General features: G+C 39.0%; 1 protein-coding gene across 1 annotated transcript in view; it reads right to left on the reverse strand.

The window, feature by feature from the left end:
* Nucleotides 1-25247, reverse strand: part of DISC1 (DISC1 scaffold protein) — a 175371-nt gene that overhangs the window by 8199 nt on the left and 141925 nt on the right. The window contains exons 10-12 of the mRNA XM_080615550.1: nt 15847-16090; nt 10135-10179; nt 207-317 (exon numbers count right to left, since the gene is read on the reverse strand). Coding sequence (XP_080471676.1) covers nt 207-317; nt 10135-10179; nt 15847-16090 — 400 coding nt within the window. The remainder of the gene's footprint in view (nt 1-206; nt 318-10134; nt 10180-15846; nt 16091-25247) is intronic.

A 25247-nucleotide genomic window follows, 5' to 3' on the forward strand; every position in this document is an offset into this window, starting at 1 on the left:
ATCAGACCACAGTGAAAGTTCACTCTAGGAAAACTTGCTACAACAAAAACACCCACCTCAGCAAGACAATCAATTTCATCTTCTTAATGTATTTAATCTAAATTAAAAACTAGTATTCCATTTGAACCTGAAAGGCAAGTATTCCACATGCATACTTACATAGATTGATACATATCTGTAGCTGTATCAAAAAGGATATGAATAACTCCTTCATCAACTCTGGAGGCAGAACTTTGCAATTGATCTTCCAGGTGCACCAATTTCTCACTTATTGCTTTACATTTTTCTCCCAACTCTGCAGAAAATATGAAGAACTCCTACAGGAAGTTGGAAAAGAAAAGAAACCATGTTTTCTGCGGACTACAACCTTCTACATCAAATTTGCATCAAATTAAAGGGAAAATAAAGTATTAGTCAGGGGAAATGATACTTCGCAGTGCTAAGACATTGCCTGAAAGCAAATTCCCATTACAGAGACAAAAAGTTGTTACTATAAAATAAACAGGTGGTTTATATGAAATGGAATAAACTTGTGGTCTCAGTCTATTTCTCAGCACAAAAAAAAGTCATGATCTCACTTTCAGCAGATGATTAAAGGGGTGTGAAGACTGAACTGCTCTCCCTCTTCCCTGTTGTTTCACCATAGCAGGGGAGGAAAATCCCATGCTGACTATGCCATTTAGGGCATAGTCAAACTGTTCATGTAAATATGATTTACACTGTTGGGCCATTTAAAAATTTAAAAGAGACACCACTTCTGGTATCTGTTATAAACACAAAATATACTTACTTTTTTAAAGGAAAAATATGGTTAGAATACCTAGGGACTTCGTTCAACTGACAACAGAGAATGCATCAGACCAGAGAAAATGCATCAAAGCCTTAAGAGATTACAAAATGAAACTACACTTTTTGTGTTATCATGAAATATGGCTAATTTTTCAAGAGTAATGCTTCTCTACTTACACAGATAAACTCTTTTTTTCTATTTTAAACTGAATATTTTAAACCAGTTGCAAAGTCCTTCCCCTAAGATTTACTGCACAATAGTGTTTGTATCTTTATATTTTGTACTTTTTATTTCTTTGAGAAACAACCCAAATAAGCAGAAAATACAAGAGGGGGAGGGGAAAAAAAAAAATCAATCAATTTGTGCAGCACTGAGACAAAGCCTCTCCTCTCCTTCCCAAGACATCATGAAACTGTCTACAGTGATTGATAAGGAGTACATGTAAGGAAATATAGTGCCAAGATGAAGTTCTGCTGGAGCCATGTTGACAAAAAAGGAGTCATTCATCTGCTGGAATACAGAAGAGTGGATTTTTTCTAGACCTAGTCTATACACTTGTCCATAAAGCCAGCTGCACATGTGGCCATATGCAATCTTAATAAAGATTTTCTCCTTTAAAAAAGTACTTGAAGTCCTTTGCACTGATCTGTTGCTATGATAACAGCCCATCAGTGGTTGCTTAAGAGAAATCAAACCTTCAAGCAAAGGCCTTCCAAAGAAATCGTGCTAATACTGATTGGAATGCTGCCCGTTGTGAAACAATCTGATTTTTGGTAAACGCGTTCACCAGACTTCAGTTCTGTGCTACCCTTACGCTTCATGTCACACAGTACATACATAGAGTCAAGTGTCAGAAGAACTCTGCTTGCTGGCACATCCTCTGTTACAGCACAGGGCTTTGATCTTTCTGCTTTCCTAGGTCTTCTGCCAGACATGGCTGTTCAGCAGACCACATGCATATGCATCCAGCTGCAGCTTGAATCCTGGATGAGTGAGCTGGTTAAGAAAGGTTATGTTGCAAATACCCACAGCTTAGAGAAGCACAGTGTGAGAACCAGCTGGCTAAGTCCCTGACTCTGCGTATGAGTTCCTAGCAGCCATCTTCAGAGTCAGTACCAAACATGAGAATCTATGGCAGCACTCCACAGAACCGATAGACATAAAAATGACCCACTGTTTCAAAAATAAGAACAGGGGAGGAGAAGGTACACATTCTCACTCCAGCAACTAGGAATGTCCTTTCCTCAAGGCCAGGAACAGAAGACGAGTAACAAGTCTTCCATCCAGCCGCTAAATCATTATCCAGCACACCAGCAGGACTCTGTATGCTGTTAGGGAGTGGAATAACCCAGGCTATTTATATCAACAAAAAGCTTTTAGGGAACCATGCTGTGACATACATGCAAGAACCGATGACAGTGGTCTGAGAGAACTTAGGTCTCAGGCCAGAAGAGTCAGTAAACTGCAAAAACCTAGTACTCTGAAAGCACATCTGAAATTCTGAGCATCTAGAGAAAGATCCAACTCAGAATACTGATTTTCTCTAACAGCTAATTACACCTAAGAAAAACAGGTCTTCGCATAACCATCATCTCAAACACAAGAAACACAAGTCAAAAATACTCAGTTTGTCCATTAATTAAAAGCTGTTATTCCTAAATTAACTGTTCCATGATTGTATAGCACTAAGTATTGCTCTGACAGGCAAAAGCCATAGGTGAAGTTTTCCAAACCAGCCTCTTTCTACAGACTGTGTACTTTGACAAAATGAATTAATCCTGTACAGATCCTGAGGAGCTGCTATGTCATAGTGACACATAAAAAGCTGATTCTTGCTCTTATAACATCAAGGTATTGAATGCTTTAGTGTGATCCAGTCACTGCTTTTATCAAAAACTATTACCATATGAGATTTTGGATCACACTAATGCTGTCAAGAAGGATGACACTTCCAGTCCCAACTTGAAATCATCAGTTACTACAGAGAGCAAATAAAGAACAGTACATGTTACAGCACACTCTTGAATACCTGTGTCATTAAGCATATTTAAATATAAAAAGCAATACAAAGATATGCATTACAGTAGGGATCCCTTTCTTTTTTAGTGTACTGTTGATAGCTTGAACATTTATCCAGATAATCTCTCACCCAATTAGCAGTATCATCAGTTGCTGTAAGAGAAGATCCATTTCCTCCACTTTAAAACTGCTCTCATGTTTCCTGTCTCGTATATGCAAATACACAGAGTTCACTGAGCAGCTAATCTAAATGATAAGCACACCGGCCGGATTTGCCCAGCCCTGCTGTGCCAGTGAACGTGCAGGGCAAAATGGGCCTTTTAGACTAACCACCTCACTGAACTTCAGGTGGGTTAAAAGATGCTGGAGACAGCATTTAGACACCTGGTTGGTAAAACAGGCTCAAAGCTGCAAGTGTGGCCTAACTCTGATGCACACAGACCCTGAAAATCCGAAATAAAATAAATATAACTAGAGCCTGAAATCCACAGGTGCAATGCATAACTACATTATAAGTGGATAACTACACTTAGTGGTGTACTGCTACGTAATCTGATTTCACGTTTGACATTTTCTTTCCCCTTTTAAAATAAAACTTTACAGCAAAGTAAAGAAAAGCCCCAGGAAGGATGGAAGTAACCAACTCAGCAAGCAAGACCCCCAAGGCCCTTGGACTTCAGGTGAATGCTAATTCTGTAGCAAAGGCATCTCATGGTGCCTTCGAATCAGTACAAACCTGTATTTGGGATTCTAAGATTTGGCTAGTAGCTTCTAACCCACTGCAATTCCAGGCAAGGACTTTATTGGTATATTGATCTCACACTAAACACATTTAGAAATAAGAGACTATCATTTTTATCACTGGCTTTAGATCCTTTGTCAACCAAATACTTAGATTCTCACTTAAAGTAAAACATCCATTCTATCTCAGGAAAAAAAAAGCCCAGTGTAGCGCTCCTGAATGATCACATTTTGAGTATGTAATGAATTGTCTAAAAAAGTAACAAAAATTCCGTTTACCCTGGAAATGAATATAAAATGAGCAATGAGTACTAGGACAATGCACTCAATGCAGATTTGTTACAACAATAAGGGAAGCCAGGAAATCTGAGAACATAAAAATCAATCAAACTTGTTTAGGTCTTTAAACACTTGAAACCTATTTAATCATACCTATATGGCTATAGTTGCACTGCAGTGTAACTAAAATAACTCCATGAGGTAGGGGTTATATTTTATTAATCTTAAACTCGTAATAGGTATTTTGCGGCTTAATTCCTCTTTACTACAACAATAATAGTGTATGAATAAACTATTTTTTGCACCTACATGACACAGCTGCCTTTTTAGTTGAAATGAGAAGTTCCTCCATGGTTTAGACAAGCATTGTCCCTGAGGAACTTACTCAAGGATCACATGAAAAATGCAGAAAGGTCATCATATAAGTTATAATTTTCCAGAACATGTATATATTGCCTTTCTTATTTTGGATTGGAAAGATGAGGTCATGCAGAGAACTCTAATTGAACAGGAGGAAGAGTTACAATAGGAAAAAAAATATATTGCTCTCAAAATATACAAGAATAATTCTAAAAATTCAACCCATTCCACAGCTTCTGCCCCCAAGCCCCTGTTTGAAAAGAGTTCAATAACCCAGAGATGTAGATAGGAAAGATTTCTCTCAGTGCCGCTCATGCCTAGCAACGTCACTGGTAACATTTTTATTTCACATTTGTCTATGTAGGCAGGGAAAAAGCTATCAATGACACACAAACTATTCAGAACAGCTCCTGGTTGGAAAGTGGCACTTTACACTGATCAACATCTCTGAGAGAAGAGTGGACTCTGCCTCCAGCTCAACACATTAATAAAATACAACTCGTCCAAGCTTGTAGGTTATGTCCATGCTACAAGCTACTGTAAGACTTAAAAATGCTTTGCTTATTTTTGTACTAACAGCACTTTTAGAAAGCAGATAGGAAAGACTGCAGGAGTCAGGAGAGAGCTGAGATGTAGTATTGCTTTATGGATTTTTCTGTGAATGGCTGGCTGGAATCCCCACCCCCCATCCCCCATCCTTAAGCAGGTGAAAACAGCACAAATGTGGGTGTAATTTGTTATTTTTTTAAGGTGAAACTCTTCTGTTTTCTCATGCAAAGTAAAAATTTTCTTTCTGTCCCAGAGATGTGAGAGTCTGATGCAAGAAATGGGAAGAACAATGTTTCAGCTAATGCACAGCTGGAGCACCAGCATCCTGAATTAAGAGCAAAGGGCTTCCACTTTAGTCTTCTGCATTTCATTTTAACCCTTTTACAAATCATTTCAGTCACCTGTGAGCAACAGCTCCTCGACAGAATTACTCAAGGAAACTGTCTGATCAGCTTTTCCACTGCAAACACCTTCCATCCTCTCTTGGATCTAGTTCAGCAATTTTACATGGAAGAATCAGTATTGTAGTAGCTAGATTAAGCTAACTCTATTAGAGACTCTGTTAGGGATTAGAGCCACCATTAGAGTCTGTGGTGGTTGTGCTGAGAAGCAAGATTCTCAGATATATCCTTAAAATTAATTCTTTCTACAAGAGGAACTTTAGTAAAAAGGTGTTGCCTTACTTCCAACTAACAATATCATAACCCCAATAAGATAAAAGCCTTAGATGACCTTCTGCAGAACATCCAAGCCTCAAAGAGTAAGAGATTTACAAGAAGTAAATCCTCTCTCTCCTACAATAGTTGAAATAATTCAAAATAACAGAAATAACAACCACAAAAAGTTGGCCTTGCAGATACTTCACACTATGGGACAAGGTTTAGAACAAGTGACTTATCGCTGGCAGCAGTGCCGCATGCTTACCCTCACCCTTTTGCAGAAGTTAATGTAAATTGTGAGCACTTGAATCTCCAGAACATCAGGCCAGGGCACCTCTTAAATCATTTCTAGAAACAAAAATGCAACCATCCATCTGTTTGTCCTGAACAAGCAGATGCTTCAGTCACATGCAAGCTAAGCACACAGGCTTTCAGATAGTGAGCTACGCAGCCACAGAATGTCCAAAGTGCAGGTGGAGGCAGGACATTTGTCCCTGCATTGTGGGCATTGTCCTGGGCAGGCCTAATCTATTACTCTGAAAATAACACATGTAACTCATTACCAGCACCATCAAGGTGACTGGCAAGGCTGATGAGGAAGCAACCAAGGAGCACCAATGCCTGCTCTGTGTCTTGCAGTACTATTAAGCCCACTGTAACTCTTCTCAGCTGCCATCTGCCTACACAGCTCTTAGCAGCTGACAGAACAGAGCCTGCTCCAGGGCTTAACCGCCCTTGGACTGAGCAAATCTTCCTACTGCAAATTTCCCTTGCTATAAACCAAAATGGCCACATTTCATTTTATCTTTCTATATCACACAATGATAACTAACAGTTGTCTTCTATATAATTATTTTTTATGCAATTGAAGACTCTGACTTTCAACCAGACCAGGATTTCTAAACCTTTTATTTCTGTTGCTTTCCTTCTTTTCTTCAGTATGTTCCTGTCTTGTACAGTGAGGTGTCCGGACCAGTAGTCCTCTGGAGTCTTTGACATTCTCAGCTAAGCACAGTAATTATTTCTGTCTTACAACTGACATTCCCATTAATGAGGCTGCAAATGACATTTGCCCTTTCTTGGATGAAGGTAATGAATCTCACTATCTGTAGTCCACTATAATCTTAGCTTCTGCAGTACTGTCATCTTAACTGCTATTTACCACCTGTATACATAACTCCAAATTTTTCTTCCTCAAATGCAATTTGCACCTGTCTTTTAACATATCCCATCTTATTGATTTCAGGCTATTCTTTCAATCTATCAAGAACATTTTGAATTCTAATCCTAACTGAAATTATGTTGACTGGCACAAGCTCCTGGCCTGCCTCCTTTTTAAAAGCAAATACCAAGTCTGCCTTTTACTGATCCCCTGAGACTTCAAGCTTCCTCCAGGAGTTTTCAAAGAGGTTTGTTAATGGTTTGGAGATTGTTTTTCTTGGCTCCTATTCACTCAGAAGAAATTTCACCAGTCTAGCCTGACTTGAATACATCTCACTTGCCTTAGGATCCTTTTCTGTTTTCAGTTCTTGCTACCTTGAAGTGAATATTAAGAGCACTACATTATGGACATAGTTTATCACTTTTAGAAAGACCAAAAGCCAAGATAATAAGGAATGGGAAGAAATACCTCTGCCCTCTGCTCTCATTTCAGTATTTTCTCATTCACCTTTATTACTAGAAGACACACATGCTTTCTTTCACCTACTCTTTACATACAGCTTATTCCTGAACTCCCTTGCCATTTTGCATGTCTTTTGTTTACAATACATTTACAGTACATTCAAGGGTCTTGCTGACGCATTCTTACAAGGTGTAGTAGTACACATTTAGGCTCATTCTTAGGAACATTTTATCCTTTCCTTTACAAAATTCGTTTGGACCACTGAAGAGTTGTTGACACAGATGTGTAGATTGTTACTGTTCACTTTTTTTCTGCCCCAAAAGGAGATGGTGCTGTACTATAAACATGATGTCTTCTGGAGGTTACCAAAGATCATCTGCTGATTCCTCAACCCACAGAAACTCTGTCTTTTCACAGAAGAGGGACCAAGGTTCTTTCCCAATTACTTTTGCTCTTATTACCTTCCACTTACAGACTGCTAGCTTGTTCCATCAGTCTGTTTATGTTATATATATTTAGGAGACTGCAGCACTACAACACATTCCTCAGTTTCTCATATGCAACAATTCATGCATAAAGCTTTCCAGACAGCTGTTTTGCAACTGTGTCCTACCTCCGCCCCATCATCACATGCTTTTCCCACATTCCCTTTGCTTGCACTGATCGCCTTCCCTCAACCACAGGGATATACCACCACATGGGAGTGTTAAATGACACATCAAAATTACAGTCCGATGCTGGCAATCCTTCCCCTCCTCTTCCATTACAGCAGTGGAGGAATGTCCTTGGAAAAGCATCTACATGGGAATAGAGGTTTCCACTGCCTTCCAGCATTCTGCTGTGGTCTGGGCGACAGCAGTCTTCCCATTCTCATCTCTAGTAGACTGAAGATCTTCCCTGAGTGCAGATTCCCTAAAATGCAGATTTCCTAAACACTACTGCACTGACTCATTTCATTAAACTGGGACAACTCCAGCTCCTGCTGTGGGAGGATGAGGCTATTTACTGACTTACCAATAAAAATTCACAGCGGATCAGGACTTGGAAAAGAAACAAAAGTACCAAACTGTTTTCTAGTGTCCACACCCTGGTGTGCTAGGAGTCAGCATAGCTGGATATCACTTATAGGTGGTTTCTAGTATTGTTCACTCCCGTCTCTGCTCCCGAGTCACTAAGATGCAAGAATCTGAAATGACTAACAGGGTGCTCTCCTGCAGGCAGCGAGGAGACTGACAACAGTGGATTAGGGGACCAGAGTATCAAAGGAGCATTTAGGCAAAGCTCTGACATGGTAAATGGTGCTGACAGTTTCATAGAGCTGTCTACAAGTCAGCATCAATCCAGCTGTGGCAGTGTGGTAGCGCCTGGCTTTTTAGTAAATTTCTATTTCCTTTATTTGCATCATTGCTCTCTATTATCTTGATGCAGGTTTTCCCCCTCAAGACTTGAAAACGGCAAAGTTCCTCTGCCTGTGAGGACTCTCAGATATTAAACTGTTAGTGAATACTTCTACAGTGGCAGCCCTCTGTGCCTGTGAGCCCTGGTGCGTGTGTAAACCCAGCACACACATCACACATGCTCTGGGCACATCTCCTGTTAAGCAAAGAACAACTTCAGCCAAGGGCTGGGTTGTACTACAGCTTTCAGTACAGGTCACTGCTGGGCACAAACATGCAGTTGTACTCTCATTTGCTTTGGTCCAGACCATATGGGAATGTTTAATTTCCAGCTGTCTTGGCAGCTGTCACTACCAATGTGCCCTCAGTGTTTTGCCCCACTGGCAGTAGCGCTTTTTGCTATCTTTATCCTGTGGGACTAACTGCTCCTATTTCACGTCATCTGTGGACACAAGCACCTGCACGGTTTTGCTTTAACTCACAGCAAAGTTCAACAATAAGAAAGGCTATTTGCATATTCTGCAAAGTTCACCTTCACTCTCAGGGCCTCTTGGTTTTATTAATGCTGAATCTACACCCAGCCAAGCAGTTTATCCTAGGTGTGCTCTCATGTCACAGTCTCCTTGTATGCAAGGTCAGCAATCCGAGTTTGGTCTTGCAGTTAGATTATCTTTCCTGGAGCATTCCAGTTGCTCCACAGATTTTGGATTCATGGTGGGAATCCAAAGAAATGCATCTGAAGAGTTATCCCAACTGCAGTTTTTATTTATTTAGTATTCCTCGGCTGAGCACTTGCCACTTGTACTTTACATGCGGCATATATGCCGTTATGGAAGGTGACTGGGGGTTACTCACCTGTGTAATTAATTTTTTGGCTGGACACAATGCTTGCATACTGTATTTCCTTAATATGTAAGTTGCAACCCAAGGCATACCAATAAAAAAACAGACCAGACTGAATTAGTACAGCTCTTAGAACCAGTATAACTCTCCTTACACATCTATTATCTAAGCTTTTAGTTTGTGTGTAGACCGATTTTTCTCATCACTTTCAGCAAATGCATCTCCTGTTATTCAATTATCCTAGACTTCATTAAATATATAGACTAGGATCTGATGTCTTTTTAGTTATGAAAATAGTAAAAAAATGACAACATCCAGTATTTTATTCAGATGAAATTCCTATTACACACTGTGCCTGACAAGCCACAAAGATGATCAGGGGGCTGGAGCACCTCTCCTATGAAGACAGGTTGAGAGAGCTGGGCTTGTTCAGCCTGGAGAAGAGAAGGCTCTGGGGAGACCTTAGAGCAGCCTTCCAGTACCTAAAGGGGGTCTACAAGAAATCTGGAGAAGCAGTTTGTACAAAGGCATGTAGTGACAGGAGAAGGGCGAATGGCTTTAAATTGGAAAACGGTAGATTAAGATTAGCTGTAAGGAAGAAATTCTTCACTATGAGCGTGGTGAGGCCCTGGCACAGGTTGCCCAGAGAAGCTGTGCCTGCCCCATCCCTCACAGTGTTCAAGGCCAGGCTGGACAGGGCTTTGAGCAACCTGGTCTAGTGGAAGGTGTCCCTGCCTGTGGCATGGGATTGGAATCAGATGATCTGTAAGGTCCCTTCCAACCCAAACTATTCTATAATTTTATGAAGTGTCATTAGTTCTGAGGCCCAGAAAAGTTTGTACGATATCACTACACTGTCTAGAAAACACTTACCTCAGATAAACAACCCTCTGCTCCAAATGAAATGTCTTCTGTAACCTGTTAGGGACAAAATTATTAAGCATACAGTAGATACATGCTATATAAACAGTAAGATTTCAATGGAACTTACAAAAACCATATAGCACATTAAAAAGTTATATAAGGAGAACAATTACATCATTTTCTTTCACACACATGAAACATTTCAATCACATTTATAATGGAGCATTTGTAGCCACCCAATATTTAAAGCTAAATTTGAGTACATTTTACTAAAGCCTGCCTTTGGCTTCACAGTTAAAACCCACAAGGAATACAGCCTCTAAAGCTGAAGGACTAACTACAGATTAAACCAAACTTTTCTATCAAGCTTTTATGGATCTATACACCATTCAGGAGTCTACAAGAATTTTCTGTCACAAACCCTGTAAGTGACTTCCGCCAGGACATACCAGAGACCCCGCTGATGATTTGTATTGTTAACGCATGCTAATTATAGTCAATTCCTCTTTCAAAACTTGCTTCATCTGTAAAGTCTGTAAGAAATTAGCCAACACTTTATTGATTGGCTTAGGAGCAAAGAAATTTGATGTTACCATTACTGTATAATATAACAGCATTGATAATCTTGCAATAAGCTGAGATAGGGATATTCCTTTGGTAGGGCAATAGTTAGTATCACAGATATGTACATATATATAATAAAGTGCAAAATCATTACTCTACTATAAGATCATTATTACTGCTAGGTACTCTTTTTCAGTAATCTATCTGAAAAGAGATTGCTTAGATTTCTTTTAACTGTAATACTGATTTTCTAATTACATTTTTACTGCAAAATACACATAAGCATTAAGCTTACTGAGATGCTATGATCTACAGCTAATGAGACAGTATTTTTACCAGTGGATACTGTATAACAGGATCACGTGCCACTCAGGGGCATCATACTGCACAACAACACATGTGACTGTACAATGATGATCTGACCCTTGTGTACAAGCCAGCTGCCTGTTGCAGCAGAAATCCTTTCCAGCTTGGATCAAACACTGGCTTTCAGTGATGCTTAATGCTGACATTTAAAATGAAGATTAACATTTCTGAATTATTTTTGCAGCTCTACAAATACAATATTTAATTAAAACTCAAACGAATGCCAGTTTATTTAGCCTTCTAGAGGCTTTGTCCTTTACACATCGCACATTTGCCTCCTGGAGCACAGGCTATCTCAATGCACAGTAATGAGTTACAGCCTGCTGACAGAGGCTTTCTTGGTGCTTGCTGTCTCTACATTCTGAAAAATGTATTGTCATATCCTGTGATGATTTCTTTTTAATGACAGACACCACATTAGATATTATTATCCTTTCACAATTGTCCACTTAGTATCACTTAGAACATTCAATATCTTAAAAACGGTGAGTCACATGAAGGCTTTACAATTACAGAACATCTTCCCAAAACCAGAATGCTCTACAGAGGATCTCAAAACATTGTCCCAGATGGCAAAACTGCAGTATGGAGAGTTGGGGAAAAGACAGCAGCCCTTACTCTTACCTCTGCTCCTGGCTTCTTTTATGGTGAAAATGTGAGAAATGATCTACAAAGAATTCTGACAGGATAACTACCAAAAATGCTGACTTACAAAAGGTAACACTACTGAATTTTGGTTTTTACCTTGTAACTTTAATCACCTCAATTTTCTTGAAATCTAGTAGGTGTTTCTTTCCTTCATAGTGATTAAGAGGGAGCACTGCACAGCATGCCAGATAGCAGAAGAAGAAGAAAAAAGGATAGGTCAGGAACTCAAGCTTGCAGGTGCACACATACTCATGTTCATCAAGATATTTGGTGTTAGGGAGGTCCCAGCACACACACACACACTGTCTGTTTATTAGTTATCATCTGTTTCTGGTGTTATAACAAGGTTTTTCTTACACATACATTATCAACAAGCAAAAAAAATAAAGCAAGATATCCTAAGGAGTGGTAAAAGCAGGCACTAATCTCTGAAGAGAAATTAATGTTACTGTATATTTTAAAAATCATCCAGATATATATCTTCATGTATAAAAATGATCATAACAACTCTGATCTCACTCACATGTCACCTGGGAAAAATAACTTGCAGTCAGTTTGAAAGTATGGAAAATTTCTCGGATGAAAACGAAAATCAAGCCAAATTAGTCATAAAAAGACAAACTATAACTGCAGTGATGGGGCACCCTAATTTCATGAAGAGAGCTACCAGCTGGGGAGTATATGCTTATATGAAAATTCAAGAAGCAGTATCAAATACATCAGACAATGAGCTGACTTGCACATGGCTGAGGCCACTAATAATGTCTATAACTTTTCTTAAATATATATTTTAAATACTTAAACCTAATGAATTACCTGTATGAGAGGAATACGTCTTAATTTTTAAGTAACTAAGAGTGCTCCACAGGATGATTTCTGCTGGCCTCACTTTATTTAGTTTTGAATTAGTAACAATGTGTCAACAAGCTGAGATGCCCAAGCATGCAATTGCCTTCCCTGGTTAACCATTATAAAGGAAATTTGATTTACTGGATTATTTTGGGATGCCATAGTCTACACTACTGGGAAAAAGAAATTCTGTACTGTCCTAGAGAACACAGTTATGAAGACTATAAAATAACTGTTGACAGTTATCTGTGTTATGTGCTTCACACATGACACTGAAATATCTGAACTTTCAAAGAATTTATACCTTACATATCTTATAACAGAACATGTCATATTTTATGATCTAGTGAGGATATTTAATTAAAAATGAAAGACACTCCCTCTGCAAGCAGCACCTGAGGATCTAAGTGAAGGGTGCTTTCAACTCATCTACTTTGCTTTTCTTATTACCACGTTTCTTGCTTGTTTCTTTGTTTTCTAATGAAACCTATACAGTAAAACACAGTTCTGTGCAAGGAAACTATATTTATAGTGTACATCAACAAAACCAATATCCAATCCACAGTAATACTTAGCCAGACATGACATGATAAATAGCTGTAGAGCTTCGTTTACAGCATTTCACCATAAAGTAAATCAGTCACCTAAGAAAATAATATACCTTCCAAGGCATATAGGCTATTATTACCATTTTCTATACTGTTTTGAAGCAAGAAATTCAATAACCTCTAAATACAAAGAATGCCACTGTTTCATTCCACTTCAGTGACCAACAGCACTTTCCAGAAATTCCCCAATGGGGAACAAGAGACATAGTTCAAGAGCATAGTCATTCTAGAAACATGGCAACCACATCAAGCTAATTCTCACAGAGGGACACCACAGCCTTCTTAAATAATATCAAACCAAGTATTTTGACAAATACATGCTTTTCTCCCAGGTATGCCCACTTACTGTAAATGGCTACAAAAAGGTTCATTACTAATGGACAACAAGTTTTCCTATGAAAGTCATATGAATGACTAAATTTAGAGGCTAAAAGCCACGCCACTGTTGTTTCATGGGTTTTTTGGGGTTTTTTTTTGCCACAAACATTAAATTATTGTTAAATAAAAATAATGCAATGCCCTATGCCAGACCACTTAAATGCTCCGGCAGTGGTTTATCTTTCAACTAAGTCCATTTACGCACCAAGACAGATCCTGTCTTGCACTTCAACATGTTCAAAACTGGAAGTTAGCATGATTTGTGTGAGGGTTTTGTTTGGTTTTATATTCTGCCCTGTGATGAACTACTAGGAGATGTTATGGAATGTTATGCTATTGCTCTTTTCTGAAAGTGTAGATACTGCCTGTCACTCATACTGAGATCCTACCAGTTTTACTATCTAAAGCGTACTCATCTGGGTAAAATTGCTAAGCCCCAGAACAAGCAAAAAAATACTAGCTCCTGAAAGTATAAAAGCAGACTAACCCTAATTCCAGAACAAGAATATAGTCTATACGTTGGAGTTGTTTATGGTTGCAAGGGGGTGCAGTCATCACTGATGTATAACTTTGCCTCATTGATCAAAGCTGTAGGCAGCACTGAAGCAGGGGAAGGCTAGTCAACTAAGCTGTAAAATACAGCTGCGCTGCTCAACTGCTTGTAAAAACTGGAAAATGAACTGTCTTATACTAACAAAATTGCTTTTTTTTTTCTGTCAAGTTTGTCAGTTCTAGGAGCACTGTGGAAACAAATGCAGGAATACTGATGGGAATTTTTCTGTTTATATGTGCACATTAGCTTCTGAATGGATTTTGGCATGTTCTCAAAATGGAGTTTGTTCAGGGTACCAGGACAAGCCATATCCCAGGCAAAGGCATTTATACCACAAAGTTAAGCACTTAGATGGAATGCAGAAGTTTGGAAGTAGTCTCCCAAAGTTCCCTCTATGGTTGGTAGAGGCAGAGGGAAGTTATCAAAAAGCAAGTTCAAAAAGAAGACCTTAATGGAAGCACTGCAGGTATGCTTTCCTCTTCCATTAAACATATGGGGAACCTGTCTGTCTTGAGTCCTACACATCTCTCCAGAACCAGAAGTCACCTCACTTCAGCTGCCTAGATGTCATTCTAGGATAGCAATGCTGATTTCCAGGCAAATAATCTGGAATTGCAGAGGTGAAATAGGCGATCATCTACTGCACAAATCTCAAGAGTACTACACAGTCACAAACCACCTCCCCCCCCCCGCCCAGAGCTTCTCAGCCTCACTTCTGAAAGGGGAATGCAGCTTTCCATAACCAACAGAACTCTTATTACTTCATCAGACTCATCAGGAATACAATAAGAAGGGGCTGGGGAGGCAAATCAAAGTCACAGTTGACCACCTCCAATAAAAATGCTGTCTATGTGGAGTCAGTCCATAATCCATTTTCCCTAGGAAAAGGCTGCAAGCACTCTTGAAGCCCACACCAAGAACTTTACTAATGAGAAGATTTTACAGTAAGGTAAGGGCCTGCTTTCCACTAAGTTTCAGCCAATATAAATGCAAAATTAGGCATCAGCTTTCAATGTAACACAATGGTTCAACGGCTCATAACATGAGGTGTAATTAACCACACTTCCAGTTTTTGTCCATGAAATTCCAAGATAATAAAACTGACAACTCCTGTTGGAGGGTCTTTTTGTCACAGTGGTGCTGGTGGGCTGATGAAGCTTATTAACAGCTTGTTTGCCTTGGCAGTGCAGTAAGATTATTAGGTAGCTGTATATTTTTTAAGCGTGAATGGCACTCCAAAACAGAACATGAACTTAGAAATTTGTCAAACTATTTAAGCCTTATGACTTTTTTCCTCATTTTAATACTTGTTGCATGCTGGAAGCCTACCAGCATCTGAGCTAGGAAACCTTTGACCATTTCGCTAGGGGAGGAAAACTTGTTCTACCCCCCATTTCAGCTAACATACATCCAGGCTAACAAGTCAGCAGAACTAACTCAGTGACACTCATCAATGAGATGAGGAACAGCTGACAGCTTGCGTTAAATACTTAATTGTTTTTCCTTTAGGTCCTGATGTACATTCTGTACTTACCGTCTGAATAATTTCCACATTTTACAAAGACTGATTGTGAAAAGAAAAAGGGTTGAAGGGCTTCTGAGAAGCTAGTAAGCTATTTTATTCATGTCCCAGATAGGAGGTCAGATATTAAATTCACACTTAACCTGCCCCGCTGACCCATCACCCAGATTCAAATCCTCCTCTCAGAAAGAAAACTAGCAGTTTGAAATGCAGCTGTAGAATATTTCAGATACCTCTTCTAGCTCACTGTGCTTGGGGCAGGGAACAGAGCCCCACTCTATGCCCTTTGGAAAGTGACCTTCTTCTCTTTTCTCAGAATCAGATGGGCCATCAGCAGTCATCTCCATCTCATCCATTTGGTTCTCCTCTTGCTCAAAACCACAGCAACTCGTTTCTTTCAGTTGAAACCCTCGGATCAACAGCTGACAGGCCTCCAAGTCAGCTTCCCACACTCTTTGGAGCAGCTGGCTCCCGCAGCTGAAATAAAAGCCAAAAGAAAACAAAACTGCAGTTCACAGAGAATAGTTGCTATTTCAAGAAACTTTCGGGGTGAGTGCTTATTATTAGTTAGGAAAATAAAAACAACAAAAGAACAACAGCAGCTCAAATGCTTCCACAGAGATAACACAAGTGATTTAAAACTGAAAATGAACATGAACATGAGCTGGCAGTGTGAGCTCACAGCCCGGAAAGCCAACTGTATCCTGGGCTGCATCAAAAGCAGCATGACCAGCAGGTCGAAGGAGGTGATCCTGCCCCTCTACTCTGCTCTCATGAGACCTCACTTGGAGTATTGTGTGCAGTTCTGGTGTCCTCAACATAAAAAGGACATGGAACTCTTGGAAGAAGTCCAGAGGAGGGCCACAAGGATGATCAGGGGACTGGAGCACCTCCCGTATGAAGACAGGCTGAGAAAGTTGGGGCTGTTCAGCCTGGAGAAGAGAAGGCTGCGTGGAGACCTCATAGCAGCCTTCCAGTATCTGAAGGGGGGCTATAGGGATGCTGAGGAGGGACTCTTCATTAGGGACTGTAGTGACAGGACAATGGGTAACGGGTTCAAACTTAAACAGGGGAAGTTTAGATTGGATATAAGGCAGAAATTCTTTACTGAGAGGGTGGTGAGGCACTGGAATGGGTTGCCCAGGGAGGTTGTGAATGCTCCATTCCTGGCAGTGTTCAAGGCCAGGTTGGATGAGGCCTTGGCTGGCATGGTTTAGCGTGAGATGTCCCATGGCAGGGGGGTTGGAACTAGATGATCTTAAGGTCCTTTCCAACCCTAACTCTTCTATACTATTCTATGAAAAGCAGTAAAATTGTGGCCCTATTACAAAGCCAATACCATAAAAAAAAAAAACAACTTTGTGTTAAGATGTTGCTTCCAACTGTATGCTGTACACTGGCTTTACACGTCCTTCTCCAGATCACACCAAAGACCAGGGTTCTTGTGATCACAACCAGAGCTTCATTCATCCTACTGGATATACAGGCTCGCCACCCTAAAAGTAGTCATGTGGTTTTCCCAGATTTGATGTAGAACATCATGTATAAACAACCACACTATCCACTGCATTAAATCAGCTCTAAGTTTTGAAAAATATATACACTGTATTTCTTGTTATACTGAAACGTGCTTACTTCAGCTCTGGTGAATTTGATTAGATCAAACTGTAATACTCTTGCTTCCCCTCAGCCTTATACTTCTGTGTATTGTCCTTACCTCTCACTAATATATATTTTGGGTTTTATTTCTACTTTGTTATCCCACCAAAGAAAAAACAAAAGTATTACAAAATTCAAAATACCCAGCTTCCTCATACCTTTAATCTATTGATCATCTCTCAGAGATACCCATGTATGTTACAAATACTGCTCCTGAGATCCATCCAATAAGTATTTCCACCTGACGTAAATGGGAATTCTAGGCATAGATAGTTTATCAGAACAAGACACTGGTTACTAAGATCACACTGCTCTCAAGAGATGTGGTCACATCTTCATTTAATACATGTTGTCTCTAAGGACCAAAAGATTAGGTTGCCTGCTAAAATATAGCAGATAAGTGGCAGAGCCCAGGATGGGACTCAAAAGCACCAAGACTCATGGCAGTACACACTTCCAGACAGATTTCAAGGCTAATATCTAATAACCACAGTATTTTTTTCCACAGTGCTTTTCAAATGATATTATTTACTATATAATTGTAAGGATTATAAGTGACTGAAGGAAGGAAAATAACCATTTAATTTCAGGTTTTCTGACTAAATTAAATACCAGCTTATCTTTTATTCTAAATGAAAGATAAAGGAGCTGCACTGCTCACACGGATTTCATTAACCTAACAAAGGTACATTTTAACCCTACAAACTCTACAAGATGTCAAGCTGTAAAATCCACACAGCAATATTCTGAGACTGAGAATAAAATTACACTCCAGAAGCTAAGCTTTTTCATCTGTGCTTAGAGTCAGTATATATGTTTATTGAAGGCAGAATCCAGCATGAGGTCCACAAATTGGTCTCCCTCAAGGAGTTCAGAGTATTGCTAATTAGAAAGGAAAAAAAACCTTCACTAGATTACACCTGTGTTCCATTCAGGTAGCATTTCACCTACGAAGCCAGGAAAACAATATACCCTCCACTGTTTCTCTACTTGTCAGTCACATCATCATGGTTACACAGCCAAAACATTTCCTTGCAGACATACATAAGCCCATTTACTTGTTTTTTGAAAAAGTTTGCTTGCAGCTGTATCTGGTTTATTATTATAGGCTTAGAAAAGACACTGGAGACCTAAATCATGATTTCCAGTGGATACCTTGTTTTCGCTATTCAATTTAACAAAGTGCTCTACTGACAAAACTAAGGCAGAGATAGTGATGTATGCAGAATTCACAGTGGACAAAATGAATAGCAAATATATATAAATATAAATGTACAGAGCAATGGTGCCTGAGCTGCTGTTATTGGGCCGTATCTCACCTCATCGGTCAACATGCTTTTGACTGACACCTGTTTTAGTAATCAGCAGTTACTGAACATACCACTAATTGCTTACTTTTATTTTAAGAATAGCTTTGTTTTACCACCATATCTGTAAAACTCTGATACATCTTAAACTAAGACACTGAGATGTTAGGATGAACTTTTAAATTTTATCAGTGAATGCATATACACTTGGATATACTAAACTTATATACCCAAGCCCAAGAACCCTGTATCTTTTAGTCTGTGTTTGAAATTCAGTGCCTAAAAGCATTTTTCAAGCACACTTTTTGAAAGAAAATTACTTGAAAGCTGCAAATAGCTGACAAACACATACAGAAATTATTCAAAATTATGTTGTTACCAGCATGCAAAAATCTTTAGGTTTTTACATCAGGTGTGAAATCAAGCTCAATTGAATTTCAGAGTTTGGTTTATTCATGATCAATCCACACTAAAAGCGCATTTGCAGCCTCCGTGAAGCCAAAAATATGTGGATGCTTTTACTGAATAAAGTTTTTTCATATATGCAACTTTTCAAAATGATGGATCAAGATTGGATCCGATTTTGTATTATTCCTATACTTATAAATACTTTATGATATATCAACCTCTGGGTGTTATATGCCTGTCTGTATTTTACTAACAAAGTGGCATATATGGCAAGTTCAGTGGAGATGCCAGGATCAATTTGCTGGAATCCACAGCAAATCACAATCCACCAACCATTTATAGACCCAGCAATAACAAAGCATACCTTAATCACTTAACAGATTGTGAACTTACAAGTTCTCATGAGTGCTCATGAGTACAAAGTGCCAGGCTTTGTACAAGATACAGATGAGGATGTTCAAAGAAACAGAGACAACAGTGGACTGAACATGGCACGTTAGTTACAGTACAATGGTTTAATTTGCTACATCAGTAACTAATTAGTCTAATCACTGTCAAGTACATTGAGGTATCACCATGAATGAGCGTTTTAAGGACCTGCAGGAGGCCATGAAACAGGTCAGTGGATATCCAAGATCTTCACCCTTCCATAAAGAAATCATGTAAGAAAAAAGCAAAAGCAAGAGCAAAAAGAGCAAAAGAGGTTAGTATAAAAATGCAACGGGCAAGTGATTGATACCAATGTGGTTTAACAAAAAAAAAAGAACAAAAGGACTGAGTAGGTGGTAAAAGACTGTGAGCAGCCTTGACACTGAAAGCTAGTAGTTATACATGATGTGACAGGACAGAGGGAACCAATGGAGAAAAGCAAACAAATTGAAATTATCAGAAACACAGAACTTAAGAGAAAGAGAACAGTCATTGCAGTGTCAACAGCTCTTTGAATGGATGAGAGTAGGGCAAGACTGCTTTATCAAGTCATGGCCAGGGAAATGGATGTTTCAGTAAGATGCAAGACTCAACTTGAGCAATTTTTTTAGCTGGATGGATAGGTGGGACAGGTCTTATCTCAAGGACACTATGTAGAAAGAACCTACAAGAGCAGGCCTAAGTTGACTTGAAAAATGGCTGAGACATCCACAGCAACACAAAAGGACACAGCAGGAAGTATTCTGGATTTGATCAAGTTGATGATGATGAAAGAGCTGTCAGAGAAACTGAGATTTTTATGGACAGGAGGAAATGAATGCAGAACAGAGAGGTTTATCCTTGAGTTCTCTTCATAAAGTAGCAACTGAAATTGTAATCGCAGATGCCTTTACCAAAACTCAAGTAGTTTTCTAGGAAACAACACCAGAGACCAGAGAGTACAAAGAAACTAGAGGTTATCTTCAATCTACAAGCCACGTTGGGTGAAATTCATGTCAGGAGTCATATCCAACAAGGATTCTCCCTCTCTTCCTTGAAATCCAAAGAATATTGCTCCACTGTCTTTTCACAAGATTCTGAAAGATATCAGTGAGTACTCTCTATGTGTCTCTCAGCACAACATTATTCTAAAGCTATTTATAGTACTAACTGGAACTAGGAGAACATGACTTTCCTATTGAGGGCTCTGCATACATACAAAAGGCACATCCAGTTCCTGAACACTACAGCCTAAATAAAAACATGCCCATATAAAAATAGCAGAAGATTTTATATTAAACCCTATTGAAAAAAAAAGACAATTAACAAACTCAAAAAAACTAAAAGCCACCAAACAAACAAACAAAAAAAAACCCCAAACAAAAACCAAAAACACACACACACAAAAAAACCCAAAACAAAGTCCCCAAAATCTCTTCAAAAGCAAACTAGAATCATGCCAGAGAGATGGCACTACTTTAAATTTCATCATCTCTAGTGCCCCTTGGTGAGTGACTTTTTAAAAGCGGTTTGTAAAACTCTCAGATCTACTGCGTTGGTAGAGAAATTTGCTTATTTCACAGGAAATCCCTGTAAGACACATCTTGAAAGCCAAGAGAGTGAGACTGAAGTTAAAACGCTACATAATAAGACATATATTTAGAAACTGCATAAACAAAAGCCGACTTATGAGGTAAAAGTAACCATCACTAAGAAGAAATACTCTAGACACTTCTCTTCTAATAGGTGAGCCGCTCCAAGGTGCAGATTCAAGAAAGTATGAACTTTTCCCAGTACCTAGCACTCATGTTAACACTGCATTCACTGAACATAAAGGTGGTTTTCTCTGACAAAGCAGCAAACAAAACACAACAAAAAAAGTCTGGTAGAAACACCAGGGATTTTCATTACAACAATTAAAATGATTGGAAAGTTTTGAGGCTTGCAGAATCAAAAGACTTTGTTCTATATCCCTGTTCTTTGTCACTCTATTGTACAAACTAAGGAAAGTTCTCTATATTTTGGTCACCCGCTTCTATTTATATTTTACAGAAAAAGGAAGGAACTAGCTCTTCTTACTCTAAATTTAGTTATGCCTTTGTTGCCTTTTCTTAAGGCAACAGCCATGCAGTGAACAAAGGAGGCAAGGGAAAGACAGTATGGAATAATAATATTTGAAGGAAGGAAGAAAACCATATTGCTTTACTGGTAGCAGAAATCCGCCCCTCTTATTTGGTTTATCACATTAACTCAGAGTTATGCATTAACAGCCCTTCTTAAATCTAAGAAAGAAGTATTTACTACTTCAGGAATATGTTTTGCCTTTCTCCTTCATTAAAAAAAAAAAAAAAAAAAAAAACAACAAACAAACAAAAAGAGGTTTCCAGCCTGATCAGTTCTTCATCTTTCACCTTAGCTGTTATATTTTAAGATGTCTACAACCAATCTGTTGAACAAACCATGGACTACAAGGTTCATGACCCCCTTATGTGGCTCATGCAAGGCTCTAGAGAGGGAGGCACTAACCCTGTTTTCCCCATCTGGCTGGTGTGCAATGGCAGACTGATAAGGAGAATATATAGCTAGAGCTCATTAGATCACAGCTCTCAGCTGATGAACATAAAAGAAAGAAGAAAGGAGGTACAGGGAAAAGAACAGAGAAAACCTGGAGTCTGCTGAACAGCAAAACTTATTTTATTTTTTCTTGCCCTGTGCAATATAATGTCACTTCTTTTAAACATCTGAAATAACAGTCTTCTGCTTTTTTCTTCTTGCAAGTCTTCCTAATCCTATAAACCCCTTCATAACAACCTCAATTTCACAATTCCATTCCTTGCATTGTGTCTCTTTCTCTCCAATCTCCTCAGGAGCTGAAAATCTCATGAACTGACTTCATATTGTTCCGATCATCTGGTCATCCCCCAGTGCAGGAGACATTCTTCTCACTCCCTTATTTCAAAGCTCACTGACAACATTTGTTTGCTGTTCAGCACTATTATTGCACTTCTCCATGTAAGAACAAAACTCACTCTCTGAAGGTCAGGAGAGTCCACACTCCCCTGCTACATGTCAACCTGCTCCAACACTTGCCTTGGAGACTAGCTAGAACTCCTAGTCTGCAGTTCGCAGTACTTTTCTCTGGCACAAGCAATTTGCTTCTCTGACCTTGCCTTCTTCCTTATAAAACACAATAATATCTAGAAAACAACAAATAACTGACCCTCTTTAAATGTGATGTTTGACCTATTAGAGAATACTCTGTCCCAGAACCACAAGAGCCTCAAAAAGCAACCCTCACAATGTTCATCTAACCTAGACTCCTACATTCATCTTCAATACCCAAAAATTTTGCTCTGGTTAACCTTTCTAATACCTAAACCTGATGAGCCACAGACAAGTCCACTGTGTAACTTCCTAGACAAAAGACATCCAGCATACCAGACAGGACATGATTGTACATCACAGAGATGGGAACACTACTTTCACGCATCTTTAAGAATAGATGATAGCAGTGTCTCTGCTTTCCACAGCACCCCAGTAGCAGAGGCAAATGTGCAGAAAGGGACAGATTTGATGAAACAGGTGAGCAGAGCTCCTAGGCCAAACCAGCCCTCAATGTGATAGCTTTGGCATCCTCCTCTCGTCTACTCAGGGATGTAACAGAGCTGAGTACGCCTGGAGGTGCAGCAGGCAGCATAACTGGAGCCCGGCATCCTGTGTGTTTGTTGAGTGATCTGACCTTTATGATACTCTTCGGGAACACCCACCAGTCTTTTAAGTTATGCTGGGATTAGAAGCTATGAGCTCTTGACTTTGTGAACAAAACAAAGAACAACAGTTCAATCCCCTCTTTGCCGACATCTGCCAAATTTCACACAAAGCGTAGTGGAGAACCCCAAATACAAGCAGACACCTACTCATCCAAGATATCTAACACGGTAGACACCCAAGGCCCAGTTTAAAAAAGTCTTACAGAACAGAACTGAAATGTAACTAAACCACTTTGGAAACAAAATGCCATGCAGGAACACAACCACTCAAACACTGCACAATCTCCTTAAGACTGGTGCTGCCTGCTGCACAGACCTTGCTTTTCACATCCCCCCTTGCCCGTCTGAGCTTTCACTCCAGGGACCGTGTGTTTCTGCAGGTCTGACTCCAGGGACAATCTCCATCAGTCTTTACACTATTTTCAGTTGAAAACTTAACTCTTTTATTCCCTGATTCTATTTTCTTCCCCCCCCTCCCTCTCTCTTTCCCCTCCATGCTATTACCTAGCAGGTAACACTGCCATTTTATTACTCTGACATTTTATTACTTGTGGTAGCTTCAGGTAGTGCCTTTAGATGAAGATCCTATGAAAGACCATGCACAGAATAAGTATACGCTGTACTATAGAATTAACTAGCTGAGAACATGAAAATCATGTGTTATGTTTACATGTATTACGTTCTATTTTTAAACAATTTTAATTGTATTGTTTTATCCTTAGTGAAGGACCTCATAATATGTGATGATACATGGATGTGAAGATGTTCGTATATGAAGGAAATAAGCTTTTTATATTGTGTAAATACTTTCCTTTTAAAATAATGGTAGTGACATTGAAGTAAAATCAATGTACCACGTAACTATTATATATTTCACAGTGCTACAAAATGAGGGACAGATTTTCAAATGTGCATACCAAATTGTCAAAGCAAGGTAAACAAAAGGGAGCTGTGAGTGTAGGTAGTTTCCTAATTTGCATTTGTAGCTGAATGATTTCTATCAGCAGCTGAGATACATTACTGAGAATACAGCCTTTTGTGCAGAAGGCAAGACAAACCTTGTATTAGATGGGAGGGCTGGAAGCAAAACACTGCCCAGGACTAACTGCAAGGGCACCACTATGTCTGATCTCCTTCCAGAAATCCATTCTTCTCTCTAGTTCCACAGATTCTGATTTAATAAATCATTGTTTTACAGCAATAGCTGTATGTTAACAAAGTGATGAACCAGATGTGAGTTGTAATATTTCCCATAAATTCGACTCCACATTAGTCCCTAAGTTATATGTAATGAAATCTAAATTACATGTAATGCATCAAAATATTTCTCACATGGAGAGTCATTACATTCTCACATTAATGCTTTAAATCAGTTTTGAGCATTTTGTACCTGTGCATAATGAGGTTATATCACCAATTCCATGCACTGTACAATTAAGAAAAAAAAAATGATAAATGCCTTCTATTATGATAGATAGATTCTAAGATTCCTAGGAAATCTTCTCAGACCTTTTATATGCTATTAAGTTGAACTGGCTTCATGATTTTCTGTAAAAATTCCTTCCCTTTACGACACTCAGATTTTTCAAAGAAGCTAACAACAACAAAGAAGAAATAATATTCGTATAATAATATTCGTACTTAACCCCTCACAGTGATGTCAGTAAACAGAAACACATAAATATCTGACAGTATTTGCTGCCAAATGTTTTAAAAAAATTAAGCCTATCAGCTGCACTCATCATCCACAAATTCTTCCGCTCTGTAAAATGTTACCTACTGCATCCCATTAGAATCTAAACTAAAATCTAAAAACAATCTGCTAATAATCATGACATCTTTCTCCTGCCCGTAGGAAAAAAACCTGATATCAGCATCTTGAGGTCTGAACTGCCACCGCGTATTTTATATGAAATGTACATATTTTATGTCTGCCTTTTCTTCCTTGAAGGGCCTGTTCAAAACAAGGAGGAGGAGCCATTTTTCTAGTGCTTAAAACCAACAATGGACATTTGATTAGTGTTATAAAAAACAAGATACCATACAATGCCAAACAATATTTTTGCCGGTTTCTCATCAAGC

The sequence above is a fragment of the Psittacula echo genome, assembly GCF_963264785.1.
Source record: "Psittacula echo genome assembly, chromosome: 4".
In the NCBI taxonomy this organism is placed as follows: Eukaryota; Metazoa; Chordata; class Aves; order Psittaciformes; family Psittacidae; genus Psittacula; species Psittacula echo.